Raw genomic sequence first — 18112 nt, 5'->3', positions numbered from 1 at the left:
TGTAGTATCTTCCGCTCTGGCGCGGTTACCAAGGGCAACGGTCCCTTTGGGGCCTGAGTGCCTGGCTGGAGTGCAGTGGCGGCCTCAGCTGATGGACAACGTGGGAGGAGGTCCGCAGAGCCGGTGGGGCGGCGACCGGGCAGGGCGCCCGAGCTCGCGAGAGGGACTGCGGGGAAAGAGGGGCGCTCCCGGGCTGGGCTGGTCGGGCGGTGGAAGGGCGGTCCCGCGCCTCAGTTTCCCCATCTCTGGGGACCACGAGACCGTGTTCCAGCGCGATCTCTTCAAGGCCGGAGAGAACAGCCAAATAGTCTGAGGGGCGCCAGTGTTTTCAAAGTTTGTTTTGTTGATTTTTAACAACTTCGTTGAGATTTCATTGACGTATCATACCGTTTACCACTTTTAAAGTGCTCGACTCCATTCTCTTTAGTAAATTTACGAAGTTGTGCAACGGTCGCCACGATCTTGCTTTAGAACGTCCCAGGACCCAAGGAGATACTTCCTGTCCCTTTGCGGTCCGTCCCCGCTCCCATCCCAGCCCCAGGCGACCACGGATCTCCTGAGTCTATAGATTTGCCTTTTTCTGGACAATTCTGACAGATGAAATCGTCGTAGTGTGTGTGGTGTTTTGGGTCTGGCTACTTTCCGTTCGTATCATGTGTTTGAGATCCTTGCTTGCTGTTATATGACTATTTGTTCTTTTTTTCTTCTTCTTCTAGTTTCTTTCTTCCCTCTACTAACCGCTAGACTTCCAGGGGTGTTCGCTCCTTTTATTGCTGAATAGTAATTCCACTGTGGGGGGGTGGGCGTCGTACTTCATCCATTCACTAGTTGATGGACATTTGGGTTGTTTCCACTTTTTGTCTATTATGAATAATAACGGTTATGAACATTTGCATACATTTTCACTTTTCTTGGGCCACATAGGAATGGAATTGCTGGATCATATGGTAAACTCTGTGTCTAACTTTTTGAGGAACCACCAGATTGTTTTCCCCATGGGAGCTGCACCATTTTACAATGCCCCAACAGCTTATGATATTTCTTTACAATTTCTTTCTTTCTTTCTTTTTTTTTTTTTTTGAGACAGAGTTTCACTCTGTTGCCCAGGCTAGAGTGCCCTGGCGTCAGCCTAGCTCACAGCAACCTCAAACTCCTGGGCTCAAGCGATCCTCCTGCCTCAGCCTCCCGAGTAGCTGGGACTACAGGCATGCGCCACCATGCCCGGCTAATATATATATATATATTAGTTGTCCAGCTAATTTCTTTCTATTTTTTTTAGTAGAGATGGGGGTCTCACTCTTGCTCAGGCTGGTCTCGAACTCCTGACCTGAAGCAATCCTCCCACCTCGGCCTCCCAGAGTGCTAGGATTACAGGCATGACCCACCACGCCTGGCCTTTACAATTTCTTTACACCCTTGCCAACAATTGTTATCTGTATTTTTGATTATTGCTGTCCCAGGGGATGTGAAGCGGTATGTCATTGTGGTTTGGGCTTGCATTTCCTTAATGGCTAGTGATGTTGAACATCTTCTCATGTGCTTATTGGTTATTTCTATATACATTTTTGTGTGTGTGAAATAACTGTTCACATCTTTTGCCCATTGGCTTATTTTTAACTCTGTGTTTTTTAAATATATATGTAAGTAAGACCTTAGTAGTGGTAAAATATACTTAATATCAAATTTGCCTCCTTAAGCATTTTTCATTGGTTAATTTATTTTTTATTTTTATTTTTTTCAATATGAAGGGGAGAGTATGGAGGGGGGTTCAGTCCCCCCCATTTTTTTTTGAGACAGGATCTCAGTCTGTCACCCTGGGTAGAGTGCAGTGTCATCATCATAGCTCACTGCAACCTCCAACTCCTGGGCTCAAGTGATCCTCCTGCCTCAGCCTCCCGAGTAGCTGGGACTCCAGGCACACGCCACGATGCCTGGCTAACTTTTTCTATTTTCAGCAGAGATGGGGTCTCGCTCTTGCTCAGGCTGCTCTGGCACTCTGGAGCTCAAGCCATCCTCCCGCCTTGGCCTCCCACAGTGCTGGGATTACAGGTGTGAGCCACATGCCTGGCCAGTTTATTTTTAATTGATATGTAGTATACATATGTCGGGGGTATGTGTGATGTTTTGATACCTGTATACATTGTGTGATGATCAAATCAGGGTAATTGGGATGTCCATCACCACATTTATCTTTTCTTTATGTTGGGAACATTACAACCCTTATCTTCTAGCTATCTTGAAATATACAATAAATTACTGTTAACTATAATTTCCCTACCATACTATTGAATACTAGAACTTATTCCTTCTACTTAACTATATTTTTATACCCCTTAACCAATTTCTCTTCTGTTGGCTTATTTTGGTTTTTTTTTTTTCTCCTTTAATTTGTTTTTCTTTTTCTTTTTTTAGCCTAACAGGACAGGTATGATGTTGGCTTATTTTGAAACTTAGGGAAAGTTTCAGAAGAATTCAAAGAACTTTCAGAAAAACCAGCCTGTCTTCCCTCTGACCCACAGAGTGGCCTGGGCTGAGTCATGTTCGGAGTGTTGGCTACAATTATTAACGCAGAAAGTTGTTGAAGTTCTTCCATTGCTGTCTATGTGTGAAGCACTATACTAAGGGCCTCAAGTTCACCACGTCCTTCTAGCCAAAAGGTATCCCATTATGCAGGTTATCCAAATACTGCCATTACTACCATTAATTGTTTTGTTTTTTAAGAGATAGGGTTGTATTCTGTCAACTAGGCTGGAGTGCAGTGGCACAATCATAGCTCACTGCAACCTCAGATTCCTGGGCTCAAGTGATCCTCTTGCCTCAGTCTCCTAAGTAACTGGGACCACAGGCTCACACCACCACACCCAGCTAATTTTTTTTACTTTTTGTACAGACAGAGTCTTGCTATGTTGCCCAGGCTGGTCTCGAACTCCCAGTCTCAAGCAATCCTCCTGCCTCAGCCTCCCAAAATGCTGGGAGTACAGGTGTGAGCCACCATGCCCGGCTTATACAAAATCTTAAGGGCTGGGTTATTCTTTTTCCTTGCATAAAACATTTCAGCTCAGCTTTGAAAATCATAAAATGAAGAGTGGCCAGACAACAAATAAAAATATAGGACACCCAGTTAAATTCCAATTTCAGATAAACAACTAATAATTTTTTACTATAAAAGTATTTAGAACATATTGTTTAGAAAAAAGTACTTGACACATACTTATATTTAAAAAATTGACTGAGCACAGTTGCTCACACCTATAATGGCATATTTTGGGAGGCCAAGGCAGGAGGATCGATTGAGCCCAAGAGTTCAAGACCAACCTGGGCAACACAGTGAGACCCTGTCTCTACAAAAAAATTTAAAAATTAGCCGGGCATGGTGGCGCATGCCTGTAGTCCCAGCTATTTGGGAGGCTGAGGCAGGAGGATTGCTTGAGACTGGGAGTTTGAGGTTGCTGTGAGCTAGGCTGACGCCATGGCACTCTAGCCCGGGCAACAGAGTGAGACTCTGTCTCAAAAAAAAAACAAAAAGATTTTCTGGGGAGCTTTTTAAATACAGACACACCTCATTTTATTGTGCTTCGATTTATTGTGCTTTGCAGATATTGTGTTTTTCTTAGAAATTGAAGGTTTGTGGCAATCTGCATTGAGCCCTTTTTTCAGCAGCATGTGCTCACTTCGAGTCTCTGTGTCAGCATTTTTTAGAAAGAATTTTTTTATCTAGTCCCAAATCAATAAAGTATTTTTTTTTTTTTTTGAGACAGAGTCTCACTCTGTTGCCCGGGCTAGAGTGCCGTGGCGTCAGCCTAGCTCACAGCAACCTCAAACTCCTGGGCTTAAGCGATCCTCCTGCCTCAGCCTCCCGAGTAGCTGGGACTACAGGCATGTGCCACCATGCCCGGCTAATTTTTTCTATATATACTTTTAGTTGGCCAGTTAATTTCTTTCTATTTTTAGTAGAGATGGGGTCTCACTCTTTCTCAGGGTGAACTCCTGACCTCGAGTGATCCTTCTGCCTCGGCCTCCCAGCTGCTAGGATTACAGGCATGAGCCACCTCGCCTGGCCAATAAAGTATTTTTTAATCAAAGTATATACATTGTTTTTTAGTCATAACACCATTGCATACTTAATGGACTACAGTGTAGTGTAAACATAACTTTTAATATGCACTAGGAAACCAAAAAAATTCATGTGACTTACTTTATTGCAATATTTGCTATATTGCGGTAGTCTAGAACCGAATATGCTATATCTCTGAGGCATGCTTGCAGGCTGTGGTTTTTTGTTTTTTGTTTTTTTTTTGAGACAGAGTTTCACTCTGTTGCCCTGGGTAGAGTGCAGTGGCGTCATCATAGCTCACAGCAACCTCCAACTCCTGGGTGTAAGTGATCCTCCTGCCTCAGCCTCCTCAGTAGCTGGGACTACAGGTGCAGTCACCACACCTGGCTAATTTTTCTATTTTTTGTAGAGACATGGTCTTGCTCTTGCTCACGCTGGTCTGGAACTCCTGAATCCAAGCAGTGCTCCCGCCTCGGCCTCCCAGAGTGCTGGGATTACAGGTGTGAGCCACCTCACTGGCTACAGGTTGTGTTTTGACAGTTCTCTTCAAGAGAGCTGAGGGCACTTGGATAAAGGAGGAGCCCCGCCTTGGAGTGGGGCTTGGGAGCAGGACTCATCGCACCAGTGGTGGCACAGTACGGAAGAGTGGGGCCTTTGGAATCATACCTGAGCTTTGCATTTGGCTCAGGTATTTACCAGCCAGGTGACCTTGGCCAGTGACCAGACCTGGGAGGGCTTTCATTTCCTCTGCCTCCTGAGGGGCATGACAATAACCAACTCACAGGGTCGCTGTGTGGACTCAATGAGACAATATAACACAGCACCGAGTAGAGTGCTGAGCACACTGCCAGAGCAGAAGTGCTGGCTCTTGTGTTTAAGTGTAACGTGTCTCATGTAAGACCTGGCGTTGAACCGTAGGTAACTCAGTAAGCGGTACCAAGTATCTGGTTATTTTCCATGTCATCTTTGGGCTTAAGGGAAGGCTGTGGCTGGGTTGCAAAGGGCAGTGTGATCTTTAGCTAGGTGGGAGCCATTGGATGCACAGTACAGACGTCACCTATTCTTCTGATACGTTGTCTTGCTTTTCTTCCTAGAATGGCTTTGGGAAGAAAAGCCAGCCATCAGGTGCAAAACGTATTTGACGATTTCAGTGATATTTCCTTAGACTATTCAAAGATGGAAGAAATCAGAAACTTGAAAATCGGTAGAAGTCTTACCAAAACAGCACCCAGTCATAGTAGATTTCTAAAAAGAAACCAATATATGGGTGAAAAACACTTCCTCCTGAATGAGGACTCCATCTTGGGAAGTGGGCCCACGTTCGCCCCGACCGCGGCGTCGAAGGTCAGAGTGGACGCTGCGCTCACCAGGCTGGCCCGGATAGAAAGCAAAATCCTGAATCGGAAGGTGCGGGCGAGTTTGTCTGACACGGACTCTGACCGGAAGACCGCCGAGGCCAGTCTTCTAAAGGGAGCAGACGAAATGCCCCCAAGGAGAACGGTTGACCTTTCTTCCCAGAGTACAGGCGAAACCTCCCAGAAACAAGCCCGTGAACTTCCTGTCGCCGAGAGTAATGCACACAATCCGATCAGTAGGTTTCTAAAGAAGAAGGAACCCCCCGTTCAAAATATAGTCCCTGAAGCACCTGCTGGGAAAGAGCGGCCTTTTCAAACACCGAAACTCAAAGAACCTGCTAGAAAATTTGATTCTCCAGACAGTGATGAAGAGGAAATGAAAGCGTTGCTGGGAAGCTTGATGGAATCTTCTAGAGTTGAGAAAACATCTATGAATCAAGGCTTCACCAGAACTAAAGTGAGTGAGAAAGAACAAATCAAACTATTCTCAGTAAGGCTTTTAATGTATTGATTTTTAACGAAGCCTTAGCATTTGCTGCTCTGTGTCCTAACACGAGGGACTTTCATGGCGGCTGTCACCCATAAGTGACTTGAGAGAAGCATTTGATGAGGAACCATTAGGGTTTCGGCCAATCACAGATCTCTGTTGTGGGCCTGGTCTGGGATGGTCAGGACACATGACACCTCAGGCAGTTTCGTCATATCTGTGACCTGCAGCTGTATATAGAGGACAGCACTGTGTGGTTGATTGCACACAGCGGTGACCAGTTCCATTGGTGATCCGTGCCCGCTTACCAGTGGCACCATGGCAGCGTGGTGTTTCTTTCTTTCTTTTTTTAAAATTAAGGTGAAATTTATATAACACAAATTAACCGCTTCAGAGTGCATAATTCAATAGCATTTATTACACGCACAGTGTTGTGCAACCATCACCTCTGTCTAGTTCCAGAACATTCCATCACTCCAAAAGGAAACCCGTCCCCATCAGCAGTCACTCCCCATTCCTCCTTCCCCAGCCCCTGCCTGGCAACCACCAATCTGCTTTCTGTCTCCATGGATTTGCCTGTTCTGGACATTTCTATAAATAGAATCACACAGGATGTGGCTTTTGTGTCTGTCTTCTTTCACTCAGCATCGTGTTTTTGAAGTTCATCCATGTCGTGGCATGTGTCCGTGCTTTTTCATTGTGTGCATGGACCACGTTGTGTTTACCCATTCCTCAGTTGACGGATATTTGAGTTGTTTCCACCTTTTGGTCGTCGTGAATACTGCTGCTGTGAACACTGGTGGGAATCTGGCATGATACCACTACACCAGCGGCACTGACTGCTGGGAACATTTGTGCATAAGTGTCTATGTGAGTCCCTATTTTCAGTTCTTTCGGGTACATAACTAGGAGTGGAATTGCCAGGCCATATGCTGATTCTGTGTTTAACTTGTGGGGAACCCACCAAACTGTTTTCCACAGTGGCTGCACCATTTTACATTCCCCCCAGCAATACATGAGGGTTCCATTTCTCCACAACCTCACGAACACTATTATTCTTTTCTTTTCTTTTCTTTTTCAAATTACAGCCATGGTAGGGGGTGTGAAGCAGTAGGAGGGCTATGTTTTAAGGAAGAAAATCTGCATATTCATTTTGATTCTCTTGAAGATCCAGGCTGTGATAGATTATATACCGTCATGGCTGGAAGGGCCTTAATTTAGAAAATGTATAATTAACAATATGTGTTTGAAAGCAAAGTGATATTCCTGGTTATTGGCAGAGTATTTTCTAATCCAGGCATTATCTCATGTAAATGTTCCACCTCGACTTCTGGAAGGGAGAAGAGAAGAGAGAAAGGGTTGTAGAGAAACACAAATTTAATCGCTGCAATCTTGGTCTCATGCTCTCCACCGGCCACACTGTTTGTTGAATCGTAAAGACTCAGTTTTCATAAGTTTGGTAATTTCATGTCTTTTTTTTATCAGATCCCGACGCAACCAAGAGTTCTTTCTCTCCCTGATGCGGAACTTTCCAGCTCACAGCCTTCTCAGACGTCACGTCTGCCAACCTCAGCAGAGGGGACCCTTTGCAGCGCTCGCCCAAGATCCCACTCCGCAGAGACCCATGTTTCCGGTGACACAGCCTCCCCCACGCCGTCACTTTCTGTCATTGCTGCCTTTTCAGAATCAGTGTCTTCAAAGATGGGGCGTGTTAAGCTTGCGTCCTGCCCTGGAAGGAGCGAGGCTGGGCCTTGGGATAGGCCCATCTCAGAAGGTGCCGATGACAGCCTGAACGGTAATCCACGTCCTGGTGCACAGTCATCACCCCAGACAGGAAGGGTGAGGCCACCTTTAGGGTCCCCGGCTCGGTGGTGACCAGGCATTTCCACGGGCAGTGAGAGTTGAGCCCTCAACTTCCTAACTTTTCTTGGTTAAGGGGCTGAGTCAGATTTTTTGTTCTGTCTTTAAAATCTTCCTCCAGAGTCACAGTTCAGGCTGCTTTTACAGAGTCCCGGAGAGGGGGTGGCTTGAACAATAGACATTTATTTCTCACAGTCCTGGAGGCTGGAGGTCCAAGATCTGGGTGCCAGCAGCGTAGGGCTCTCGGCGAGGCCTCTCTCTCTGGTGTTCGCATGGCTGCCTTTTCTGTGTCCTTATCCCAGCCCAGTTACCTCCCAAGGGCCCCACCATGGTAGGGATTAGGGCTTCAAGATGGAAATTTGGGGGCGACACAGGCAATCAGTCCACAGCGTCCAGGAACTCTGACCTGGAAGAAATTGTTCTCAATCCACATGCAACCAAAAGGCAATCTAATCTTCCGTGTTGTAAAAGACAGAATTGCCTCTTTTTCCAATTCAGAAAAGCAAACAAATCTCTAAGTCATCAAAAGCCAACATTTGTATGGTTTCAACATTATTTTTATTTTAATATTCTATTTATTTATGAGGGAAAGAGGAGAAAGAAAACAGATTTGAAGCGAACACTTATTTTTTTCCCCCTCCTTTGGGATGGTTTAGCATGAAATCAAAGTGAAATAGTTGTTCCCTGAGTGCCTGCTATGTGGCCGCAGGTGCCAGGTGTCATGTCGTCAGGAAAAGGACCAATAAACAGACACGTCCTTGCCCACCAGGCGCCGGGATTGCCCCACCCCGGGAGTCAGACTGATGTGTGCCGTAATGCCCACGAGGTCCCCAGTAGGCCTGCCAGGGTGGGACAGTGAAGCACTGCCAACAAAGGTTTGTCCCCGCCACATGGCCATGTCGGCATCAGAGAAGAGAGGGGCGTGTCCTAGGCTGTGGCTGTGACAAAACCCCTCAGAGCCCTTCAGTGCCTGTCTTTGCCACTTGGGCTTCGCCCATGCTGGTCTGTTTCTGGGCTCGTTAGCAGCACGTTGTGCACATGAGCAGCCAGGCCCAAGAGGCTGGTGAGGGGGTGTCCTCCCCACGTCACCTGCCTGCATATGTGGGTGAGACGGCAGAACCAGGACCAGCATCAGGCCCCGGGTTTCCCCCAGCCTGCCATCTGTCTGTCCTGCCCTGCCCTGCCAGACGTTCTGGCTCTGCCTTTTACTAGCTGTGCTCTCTGTGCCTCAATCTCGGGCTCTCTGTGCCTCAGTCTCCACATCCGTGAAATGGGGGCAGTAGTAGAAGGAGGCTTCCAGAGCTGTTCTGTGGGGTCAGTGAGACAGTGGATGGTGACGCGTGTGTAGAGGTCAGCCCCTGTGACCATAATGGTATTCCTTAGCCAGCGCCAACGCTGTCACAAAGTGCTTGTGTCTGGAATCTCCCATACCGTCTTTGCCCTGGGCCAGCTGGTTTGACTTAGTTCAGAGGCTTTGTGTCCTAAAACATCGTCCATGTGTGTCTTGCACCCACCCGCCAGGTGAACTGTAGCAACAGGAAGCGGTAGCGGAGGGGCCGAGCCCTGGGACCCCAGTGGAGCCCAGAGCCCGTTCCAGGCGGGATTTGATCTGGGTCTTGGGAAGCGGCTGGGCCGAGGACAGACGGAGGAAGACGGGCGGTGCTGTCCTCAGCCTGGCATTGGCGGCCGCACTCAGCTGACCTTTCCAGGCCGAGTGGGCAGCTCAGTCTTCTCCTCCCCAGCCCCTCCCCTCGTGCCTTCTCCCCAGAGGGCTCTGCTCCAGCCTGTTCCTAGAGTCACATCCCGCCTCCTGCAGGGAACTGTGTCCTCCAATGCAGTGCGACTGCTCTGTGCCCTCCAGGGAACCCCTTAACAATTGGGCCCCCCTTTAGGTGTCTACTAAAGCCAAGCGTACTGGATTATGTCCCTGCTTGGGTTTGGAGCCCCTCCAGGGTGGAGGCACCCCCAACGCAAACACATGCGCGCGCACACAGCTCCTCCACTTTGGGGGGCGCTGAGCTGAATCACGTGGTAAGAGTTCCTGCGGAGAGTGGACCCGAGGCTCCACAGACACATTCTCTGCCCCTTGGCCAACTCACCCGGCCCCGCACACTCAGCCTCAGCGCACACTTCCTTCAGACACGGGGGGTTGGCCGGCCGGCACGCCAGGACGGTCGCCAAGCTTCTACTGTGCCGTTAACTTGTGTAAATGAGAACTCAGCATGCTCTGGGGCCACATCTCAGGTCCCCCCAGCTGCCCGGGTGCCCCTGCCCTTCCAAGCCCCTCCTGCCACGTGCATACTCGTCACCAACTTCCCATAGTGCATCGTGATCATCGGCTTTTCCGTGGCCCGTTGTCTGTCTTTATAAACAAGGCTTTATCAGAACGCAGCCGCGGACCTTCCTTTACACATTTTCTGCGGCTGCTTTTACACCGCGAGGGCCAAGTTGAATAGTCGCAGCCGTCTGCCCTGAAAAGCTGGAAATACGTCCCATCTGGCCTTTTAGGGAAAAAGAGTGCCGACCTCTGGGGCGCCTTATGGAGGGCAGGGACCCCACGTCTTCATATATTTCTAAACATTTATGGAGTAAATAAGGAAGTAAATGTTGTCATACTAATTTTTTAATTACAGAGTTTAGAACAAATATTTTATCCCTCGACGAGCTGGCTCCAGCTGTCGGTGAGAACTCAGCCGTGGAACAGGAAGTGAGTACAGCGAAGTCATTTTTGATTGCAGATGGCTACGTAGAGAGGCCCGCAACTGCAGTGTTCCCCTTAGGCCAGTGGCCCTCAGTTCTGCCACCCAGGGAGAGTAGCAACATCTGGGGACATTTCGGGTGTCACGATTGGGGGGTGGCGGGTGCCACTGGCATCGCTAGTGGGCGAAGGCCAGGAACGCCGCTCCGTGTTGGGTACACAGGGCAGCCCCGCTGCCGAGAATGTTCCGGCCCCCCACGTCAGGAGTGCAGCAGCTGAGAGATCCTGATTTAGGTGCTAACGGGATAAAGCTGCTTCATTTAGCAGATGAGTAAAGTACCTTCCACCTAAAGCACCCACAGCGACTCTGCACCGAGGCAGTGCCCGCCGACTGGCCGTCCCAGCGCCGCTGGGATCCCTGCCCTGTTCGTAACCACGATCGAATGCACGTTGCAGTAATTCATAGCGATGGAACCTTAAATTCCATCCCTGTGCCGCCTAAACACGCTGCACACTAAGGAACCCCGTGCTGAAGACTTGTGGTTAGAATACTTCACCTGCCCAAGCTCAGGAGGGCCCAGTGTGGACCCTCATGCGCTGGGTCCGCTGCTTTTAGGAATGTGGTGTTTGCATGGTGTTAGGCATGTTGATCTTCCAAGAACGCTTGCCAGTGACCTCTGCTGTCCTTCATTTTAGAAACAAAGTGCCCGGAGGGAAAAGCTGTCCTGCAGAAGCCCCAGAGCCAAGGCCTCTGCCGGGCAGGACACCCCAAGACGCACCTGGGCGAGGAGCTCAGCAGCCCAGGGAAAGGCCACCTCGGCAGACGGGGACGAGGGCCTGCCCACTGACAGTGAGATCTCAGAGCATCTCAGTGCCAGCTCGGCCTCCTCTGCCCGGCAGGACAGCGCTCCCGGCGCGCGGGCCTCGTCTGAAGCGCCCGCGGGGAGCACGGCGAACGCGGCTTACTCCGACGATTTCGAAAACGCTCCGAGTCCGACGTCATCTGAGCCAGCAGCCCGTTCCAAGGAGTCTCTTGACAGAACACTGGACTCCTTGTCCGAGTGCTCTTCAAGTCTGAAGACAGACCTTGTCCCACAGACACCCAAGTCTGGGAAGAAGTGGGGCAGGGGTGTGACAAGAGTCCTCGTGAAGGAAATAGCTGTGCAGACTGTGGACCCCTCCTGCGCCTACCAGTCGAACCAGGGTGAGTGTGGCGGCCGTGGGGCCCAGGGCAGGCGGGACAGGCGTTTGGTGTGTGGCCCATGGCATCCTGGGAAACACACGGAAGAGCCTGGGTCCCCGAGATCTGGCGCTTGTCACCAATTAGCTGGGGGGAGGGACCTCAGCCCCCGGTTTCCTCTTCCACAGATAAGGGGCAGCTGTCCCAGGTTTTTCCGCTGTCTTCCTAGCTCTAAAACGTCCAGAAGTTTCAGAACCAAAGATGAGGGCAGTGGGTTTCAACTGATGCTGCCCCGAGGGGCCTCAGCAAGGTCTGGAGGGTGGGGCTCTGGCCTCGGCTGGGTACCCTGCAATGCCCAGGACGCCCCCGGCCTGGGGAAGGATCCGGCTCCAGGTGGGTGCCGGGCAAGGAAGTCGTGGAGGAGGGAAAGCGAGAGATGCCGCGTGTGAGTCTGGTGACTTGTCACGTGGCGCTGGGGCTGGCGCTGACAGAGACACCAATGAGCGTGTGCCCACGAAGGAAACACCTCCCTGGACCGCAGTTCCTCCAGTAGCTCCTGGGCCTCCGGCGCAGGGGCTCTGAGGGCTGCCTCGTCACAGGTCCGGCTGGTTGTCAGAACCAGGCGGGCGTCACCCCTGTGGCGTCCACGCCGGCGCCTGCAGTCTTCCAAAGCTCCCCGCTGCCGCCGGGCAGGCCTCGCTCCAGCTCCCCACCGTGTGGAGTCAAAGGGGGGCCACGCGATCCTGGTCTGTGCTTTAGGACGTGGTGAAGGGGCGCCACTGCTGCCCACGCCCCATCTGGCTTTCCAGCTGTTTCTCTCATTCCCAGCGTCAGCACCCACCCGTCCCGGTGGAAGGGCTCCTTTTAAACATGCTTCTGTTCCCTTTCCTCATCCAGACGGTTGTTAACAGTGTAGACTGAGATTGTCCCGGGATGTGACAGGGGATGTGCTCCTGGGACCTGTTCTGGTTTTTGAGACAGAGTCTCACTTTGTCACCCAGGCTGGAGGCAGCAGCACGGTCCTAGCTCACTGCATCCTCGAACTCCTGGGCTCAAGGGATCCTCCTGCCTCAGCCTCCTGAGTAGCTGGGACTACAGGCACGCACCACCACCCCTGGCTCATTTTTCTATTTTTTATAGAGACGGGGTCTCGCTCTTGCTCAGGCTGGTCTGCAACTCCTGAGCTCAAGCCATTCTCCTGCCTCAGCCTCCCAGAGTGCTAGGATTACAGGGGTGAGCCACCTTGCCTGGCCTCTACAAAAAATTTAAAAATGTTCTCGGTGTGATGGCCGAGGCGGGAGGATCACTTGACCCAGCAGTTGGAGGCTGCAGTGAGCTGTGATGGCGCCACTGCACTGCAGCCCAGCCTGGGTGTCGGAGCGAGACCCTGTCTCTCACATAAGACTGTATCGCAAAAAGTAAAGGGCAGAATGGTGGCCATGACGTTCAGGAAAAGGAAAGAACAGCCCACGTAGTTTATTTCAGCATCATATCCGTGGACGAGAAAGTCATGGCTTTGTGTCCTGCCCACTCACCCCTTCCCTTTGTCCTCGAGACAGCAGCCAGTGTGGCGACTATCGGGCCTGCCCTGGGAGGCGCCTATGTGGACCCGATACCCATTGCCCATCACGTCATCAGCGCGGACGCGATAGAAGGTAACAGCCCGCCTCGGTGGGTCCTTCCTGTGAATTTTACAGACTGCACCTGATCTACAAACTCACGCCCAGCCTTGGAGCTGTGGCACCCCCTTTAGTGCGGAGTTCGAGGAACCCGTTGGGTGGAAATTATTGCAGCCAGGGACAACTGCCACAGTTTATAGGATCCCAGATGACAGCCTGAGAGCATCCTTGAACCTTCTGTCTCTTGCAAAGGGACACCAGTGTCAAACAAAACAGGAGGGTGAAGAATAATATGCCTGGAAACCCTCCACCCCAACAAGGCTACTCTTACGTTGTACGTTACCCAGCGAGACTTTTTGTCTCTAAGCCACAATTTTTTTCCCCTGAAGACTCTTATTTTTGATCAGTACTGAGCAGTAGCCACAGGCGGGGTGGGCACATCCCTCGCCTCCTGGGCTGAGTCTGGGGGTGTCTGTGTGGGACTGGGGAGGGCCCCAGCCTGGCCTGGGCGTGAGGAAGGCACCCCCAAGCCGCCTTAGACAGTTTAGACTTCGCCAAGTCCCCAGGGAGCCCCTGAAGGCCCATGTGAGCCAAGTTAAGAGTCTATCTGGGACCTACTATTTTTTTCCCTTTTCAATTTTCTTAATAGGATTTAAAAAAAAAATGAAGATATTAAAATACACCAGTTGTAACAAGAGAAATGTTTATATCTTTTTTTAAAAACAAAAACTTAACCACCTTTTTTTCCACTTAACATTACCTCAAAGATTTTTCCATGTTACCAAGTCCTTTTTTTTTTAATTTTTAAATTTTTTTATTTCAGAATATTACAGGGCCAAGTAGTCTTAATAATGATCATTTTTAACAGATGGCCAAATTTTTAATTATATTTCAAATGTAGTTAACATTTTTATTTGTATTTTTAACTTTTTTATTTCTGATTTTTAATAATTTTGTGTTTTAAAAAGACAACCTTTTTTATTTTTTTTTTAATTCCCACTTTACAGATGAAAAAAGACAACTTTTGTTCTCCTAAGCATTTTTATGTGTGTAGGTCAGTAGCATCAGCCACAGTCACATTGTTTCAGCTGTGCAGTTTTTATGCCAATTTACTAGACTTTTAAAAAATTTTGTATTGGAATGTCATAGTTGCGCATATTTTGGGGGTACCTGTGATATTCTGATAGCTGTGTATAATGGGTAATGATCAAATCAGGGTAATTGAGATGCCCATCGCTTTAAATGTTTATCTTTTCTTTGTGTTGGGAACATTTCAGTTCTCCAATTCTTCTTTTCTAGCGTTTTCTTTGGAGACAAGCTCTTGCTGTGTCACCTGGGCTGGAGTGCAGTGGCGTCGTCATAGTTCACTGCAGCCTCCAACTCCTGGGCTTAGACATGCATCACTGCACCTGGCTAATTTTTAAGCTTTTTGTGGAGGTGGGGTCTCGCTATTGCCCAGGCTGGTCTTCTAGCCGTGTGGAGAATTTACTAGACTTTTTTCTTAATGTTTGGTATTTAGTCTAAAACTTCCACTTTTGCCTGGGAGCTGAGCAGGGACCAGATGTGCAGCTCTTGAAATTCACCCATTTCAAGCAGTAGAAAGCAATTCATTTATTAGCGTATTGAGACAGGCGGGAATAGGTGAGGCCTTTACCGCCCCAGAGGGTAGCAGTCCTTCCAGAAAGCAGCCTACCAAGCCACCGGGCACGGAGTGGGGCTGGGGGTGCAGGACTCAGGGGCCCCAGTGGAGCCGCTGAGTGACACAGAGTGGGGACAGCCCTGACAGCCTACAGCCCGGCCGTGCTGGCACTGAACGACATGCTGAAGCAGCAGCTGAGCCTGACGCAGCAGTTCATCGAGGCCAGCCGTCACCTGCACATCTCACTCCTGCAGTCCCTGGATGGGGACTCCTTCCACTACCACACCCTGGAGGAAGCCAAAGAGGTGACCGGAGCAGAGCCACGTCTTCCCCGGGGGGGCAGAGTGGTCAGGGTGGGGGCAGCTCCGAGATGCCAGTCGGGGGGATGGTGATGAGGTCCTGGAGCCTTCAGCCCGGTGCTGCAGGGATGTGTTGAGGCTGTCACCTTTTGTCCTTGTGGAAGGAGCCTCATTTCCTCCTTGTTCTGTGACAAGAGCTGGTGCAGGGTCGGGGCACTGAGAACCTAGGCCTTGCAGCCAGCCCAGCCTGGGCTCCGTGTGACCTCAGACCAAAGGGCACCTACTCACTGAGGCACTGTCTTCTCCCTTTCACGGACCCTCCTGAGTGCCACCCGGGGCTGGAGGCCAGCCTTTCTCCTTGGTCCCTGGGGCCAAAGCCCAAGGGATGTCACCTTCACTTTCCTTTTTTTCCCTCCAAAATTTTTTTTTCTGATTACCAAAATATATGGGCCTATTTTCTAAAAATCCTGTTAGAGAAATTTGTCATTTACAGTCCTCCATAATTTCAGGGACAACTGTTACCAAGTTGGTATCTCTTCTTTCAGACTTTCCCTGTGTGGAGTATGAAGTGTATTCGTGTATTTCTTCTTAGAAATGGTGTCACACTACATGCAGTGTCCTTTATAGTGATTTTTAAAATTTTTACATACCAACATTTTAATTTGTATTCCTAAGAAATGACTTTAAAAACATAAAAGCAGGCTCGGCGTGATGGCTCACGCCTGTGGTCCCAGCTACTTGAGCCAGGAGTTGGAGGCTGCAGGGAGCTAGGCTGACACCACTGCACTCCAGCCTGGGCGACAGAGTGAGACCTGTCTCAAAAAGACAAAACTAAACTAACCCCCCACCCCCCCAAAAAAAACCCAAAAAAGTAAAATAATGCCGTTTTAATGGCCAAACCAAATTTCCTTAGTGTCCAGGAATAGCCAGTGTTCAGGTCTCTGCTTATCTCATTAAAGTTGTATATTCTGTTCCCATTTTTTAAAACCAAATTCACATTTTATTTGGACTCAAACTCTGCAAAATTGATTTTCGTCACCAAAAATAACAGCAATATTTTCCGTATTGTTTCTAGATAAACCACAAAACCCTTATTCTCGTAGCTTCTCCAGGTTGTGTGTATAAATCAAGACGAGGAAGGAGATAAAGTCCCAGAAAAAGACAGAAGGAAACGAGTCGGTTGTCGGTACCCACGGCCACTGGCTCAGCCTTAACCAGGAAACAGAAACAGAAGGGTCAGCACAGACGTGCTACAAGGTTTAGGAAGGTAAAGGCTGAACAAGGAACATAAACCACGACAAGCAGACGTGGAAGCATGGCAGGCTCTTCCATGCAAACTTTCACTGTCCTTTCGTTCCCGTTTTCTAGTCCGGACCCGAAGTCCGTACACTGAGACTGTTTGATGTGTCTTTTTAGCCTCTTAATCTAGAGCAGTAACCGGTTCTCAGCCCGGAGCAGTGTCCGAGTGCTCTGGTGCCCCGTGAGAGCAAGTGCTGGGCCCTCCCGCAGCGGGGCAGGCCTGGGAGTGGGCGTTTCTGCCGCTGCTGCCTGGGGACCCACTTTCTACAGGACATTCCCCCCTCTCTCCTTTGTTTCCTTGTAGTTTATTGCTTTACTATATATACATTTTAGAGACCAGGTCTTGCTCTGTTGCCCAGGCTGGAGTGCAGTGGTGTCATCATAGCTCACTGTAGCCTTGAACTCCTGGGCTCAAGCCATCCTCCTGCCTCAGCCTTGAGTAGCTGGGACTACAGGCGCATGCCACGCCTGGCTAATTTTTAAATTTTTTGTAGAGATGGGGTCTCACTATGTTGCCCAGGCTGGTCTGGAACTCCTGACCTCAAGTGATCCTCCTGCCTCGGCCTCCCAAAGTGCTGGGATTATAGGCATGAGCCATGAGCCTGGCCCAGTTTATTCGCTGAAGAAAGCAGGTTGGCTGTCCCATAGGTTCCCACATTGTGGACTTTGCTGATTGCACCTCTTTCCTCTGTTGGATGTACATCAGCTGATCCGATGCAGGTTGAAGTGATCTGACCACACCACCTGCCTATAGCCCTCCATGGCTCCCCACTGCCTGCTCCAAGCCCATGTCCTGAGTGTGCCACCCATGCCCTTGTCCCCAACCCCACCACTCTGAGGGCACCCACAGGCACCCCTTTCTGACTCAGTAAGGGCTCACCCTTGTGTGGCACCCACCTGGGACTGCCTGGGTATCACTCTCCCCCTTCTGTTTCCATAGTTCCTGGGCGCTCCTGCGCGCCAGCTCTCGTCACATGGCGTCCTATCTATCCCTTTTCTGTCAGCCCAACAGGCCCCTGCCAAGGACAGGCGCAGTGTGCACTCACTGCCCCAGAGCCCAGAAGCCACTGGGTACATACTAAAGTGGTGGTGGTGACAGTACCCCTCTGTCATCTGCCCTACAGTACATTAGGCGCCACAGACCCACTCCGCTGACCATGGAGGACGCCCTGAAGGCGGTGAAGGAGGAGCTGTGAGTGCCAGCAGGTGAGGCTGTGGGGCCCGATCTGCGGACTGCCTTATACACCTGCTCCACACACGCGCGCACACACACACACACGCACACGACAGAGCAGTGTCCACGGGACTCTGGGGGGGCAGATGGAGCTGGGGTAAGAGCGCAGGATTGTCCCCAGCCAAATCCCAGCTCAGCAACTGAACCCCCCCCCAGCCACCATCTCCTTGGTGGGTTGTCACGAGGAGCCAGCGTGCCCAGCACCCGCGAGGACACATCACAGGCCAGTGGAACTGGAGTCATGGGCAGAGCTACCCGCCACTCACAGCAGGACGGGGACACCAGGTTCTGCAGCCCAGCGAGCCGAGGGAGGCGGCGCGGCTAACAGAAGCCCCACTGGGCAACGAGGACACAGGACCAGGCGGCCACGCTGGAGACGGTGCAGGCG

General features: G+C 50.3%; 1 protein-coding gene across 1 annotated transcript; it reads left to right on the top strand.

The window, feature by feature from the left end:
* Positions 1-5289: 5289 nt before the first annotated feature.
* C2H19orf44 (chromosome 2 C19orf44 homolog) lies at positions 5290-18083 on the top strand. The gene is made up of 8 exons (XM_069477227.1): positions 5290-5866; positions 7382-7691; positions 10390-10463; positions 11151-11658; positions 13194-13289; positions 15031-15197; positions 17615-17696; positions 17881-18083. The coding sequence occupies exons 1-7, from the start codon at positions 5318-5320 to the stop codon at positions 17684-17686; spliced, it is 1776 nt and encodes a 591-aa protein (XP_069333328.1). The 5' UTR covers positions 5290-5317; the 3' UTR covers positions 17687-17696; positions 17881-18083.
* The last annotated feature ends 29 nt before the right edge of the window (positions 18084-18112 follow it).

This window comes from Eulemur rufifrons, chromosome 2 (genome assembly GCF_041146395.1).
Source record: "Eulemur rufifrons isolate Redbay chromosome 2, OSU_ERuf_1, whole genome shotgun sequence".
Lineage (NCBI taxonomy): Eukaryota > Metazoa > Chordata > Mammalia > Primates > Lemuridae > Eulemur > Eulemur rufifrons.
The sequence above is the reverse complement of the archived record's forward strand: the minus strand, read 5'-3'. Positions and strand labels throughout refer to the sequence as shown.

What these genes read in the sequence shown, in the direction of transcription:
- C2H19orf44 (XM_069477227.1), top strand. Translation starts at nt 5,318, where the DNA reads ATGGGTGAAAAACACTTCCTCCTGAATGAGGACTCCATCTTGGGAAGT. An exon ending in TGCCGATGACAGCCTGAACG is followed by an intron (nt 7,692 to 10,389) that starts GTAATCCACGTC and finishes TTTTAATTACAG; the next exon opens with AGTTTAGAACAAATATTTTA. An exon ending in CCCTGGAGGAAGCCAAAGAG is followed by an intron (nt 15,198 to 17,614) that starts GTGACCGGAGCA and finishes TCTGCCCTACAG; the next exon opens with TACATTAGGCGCCACAGACC.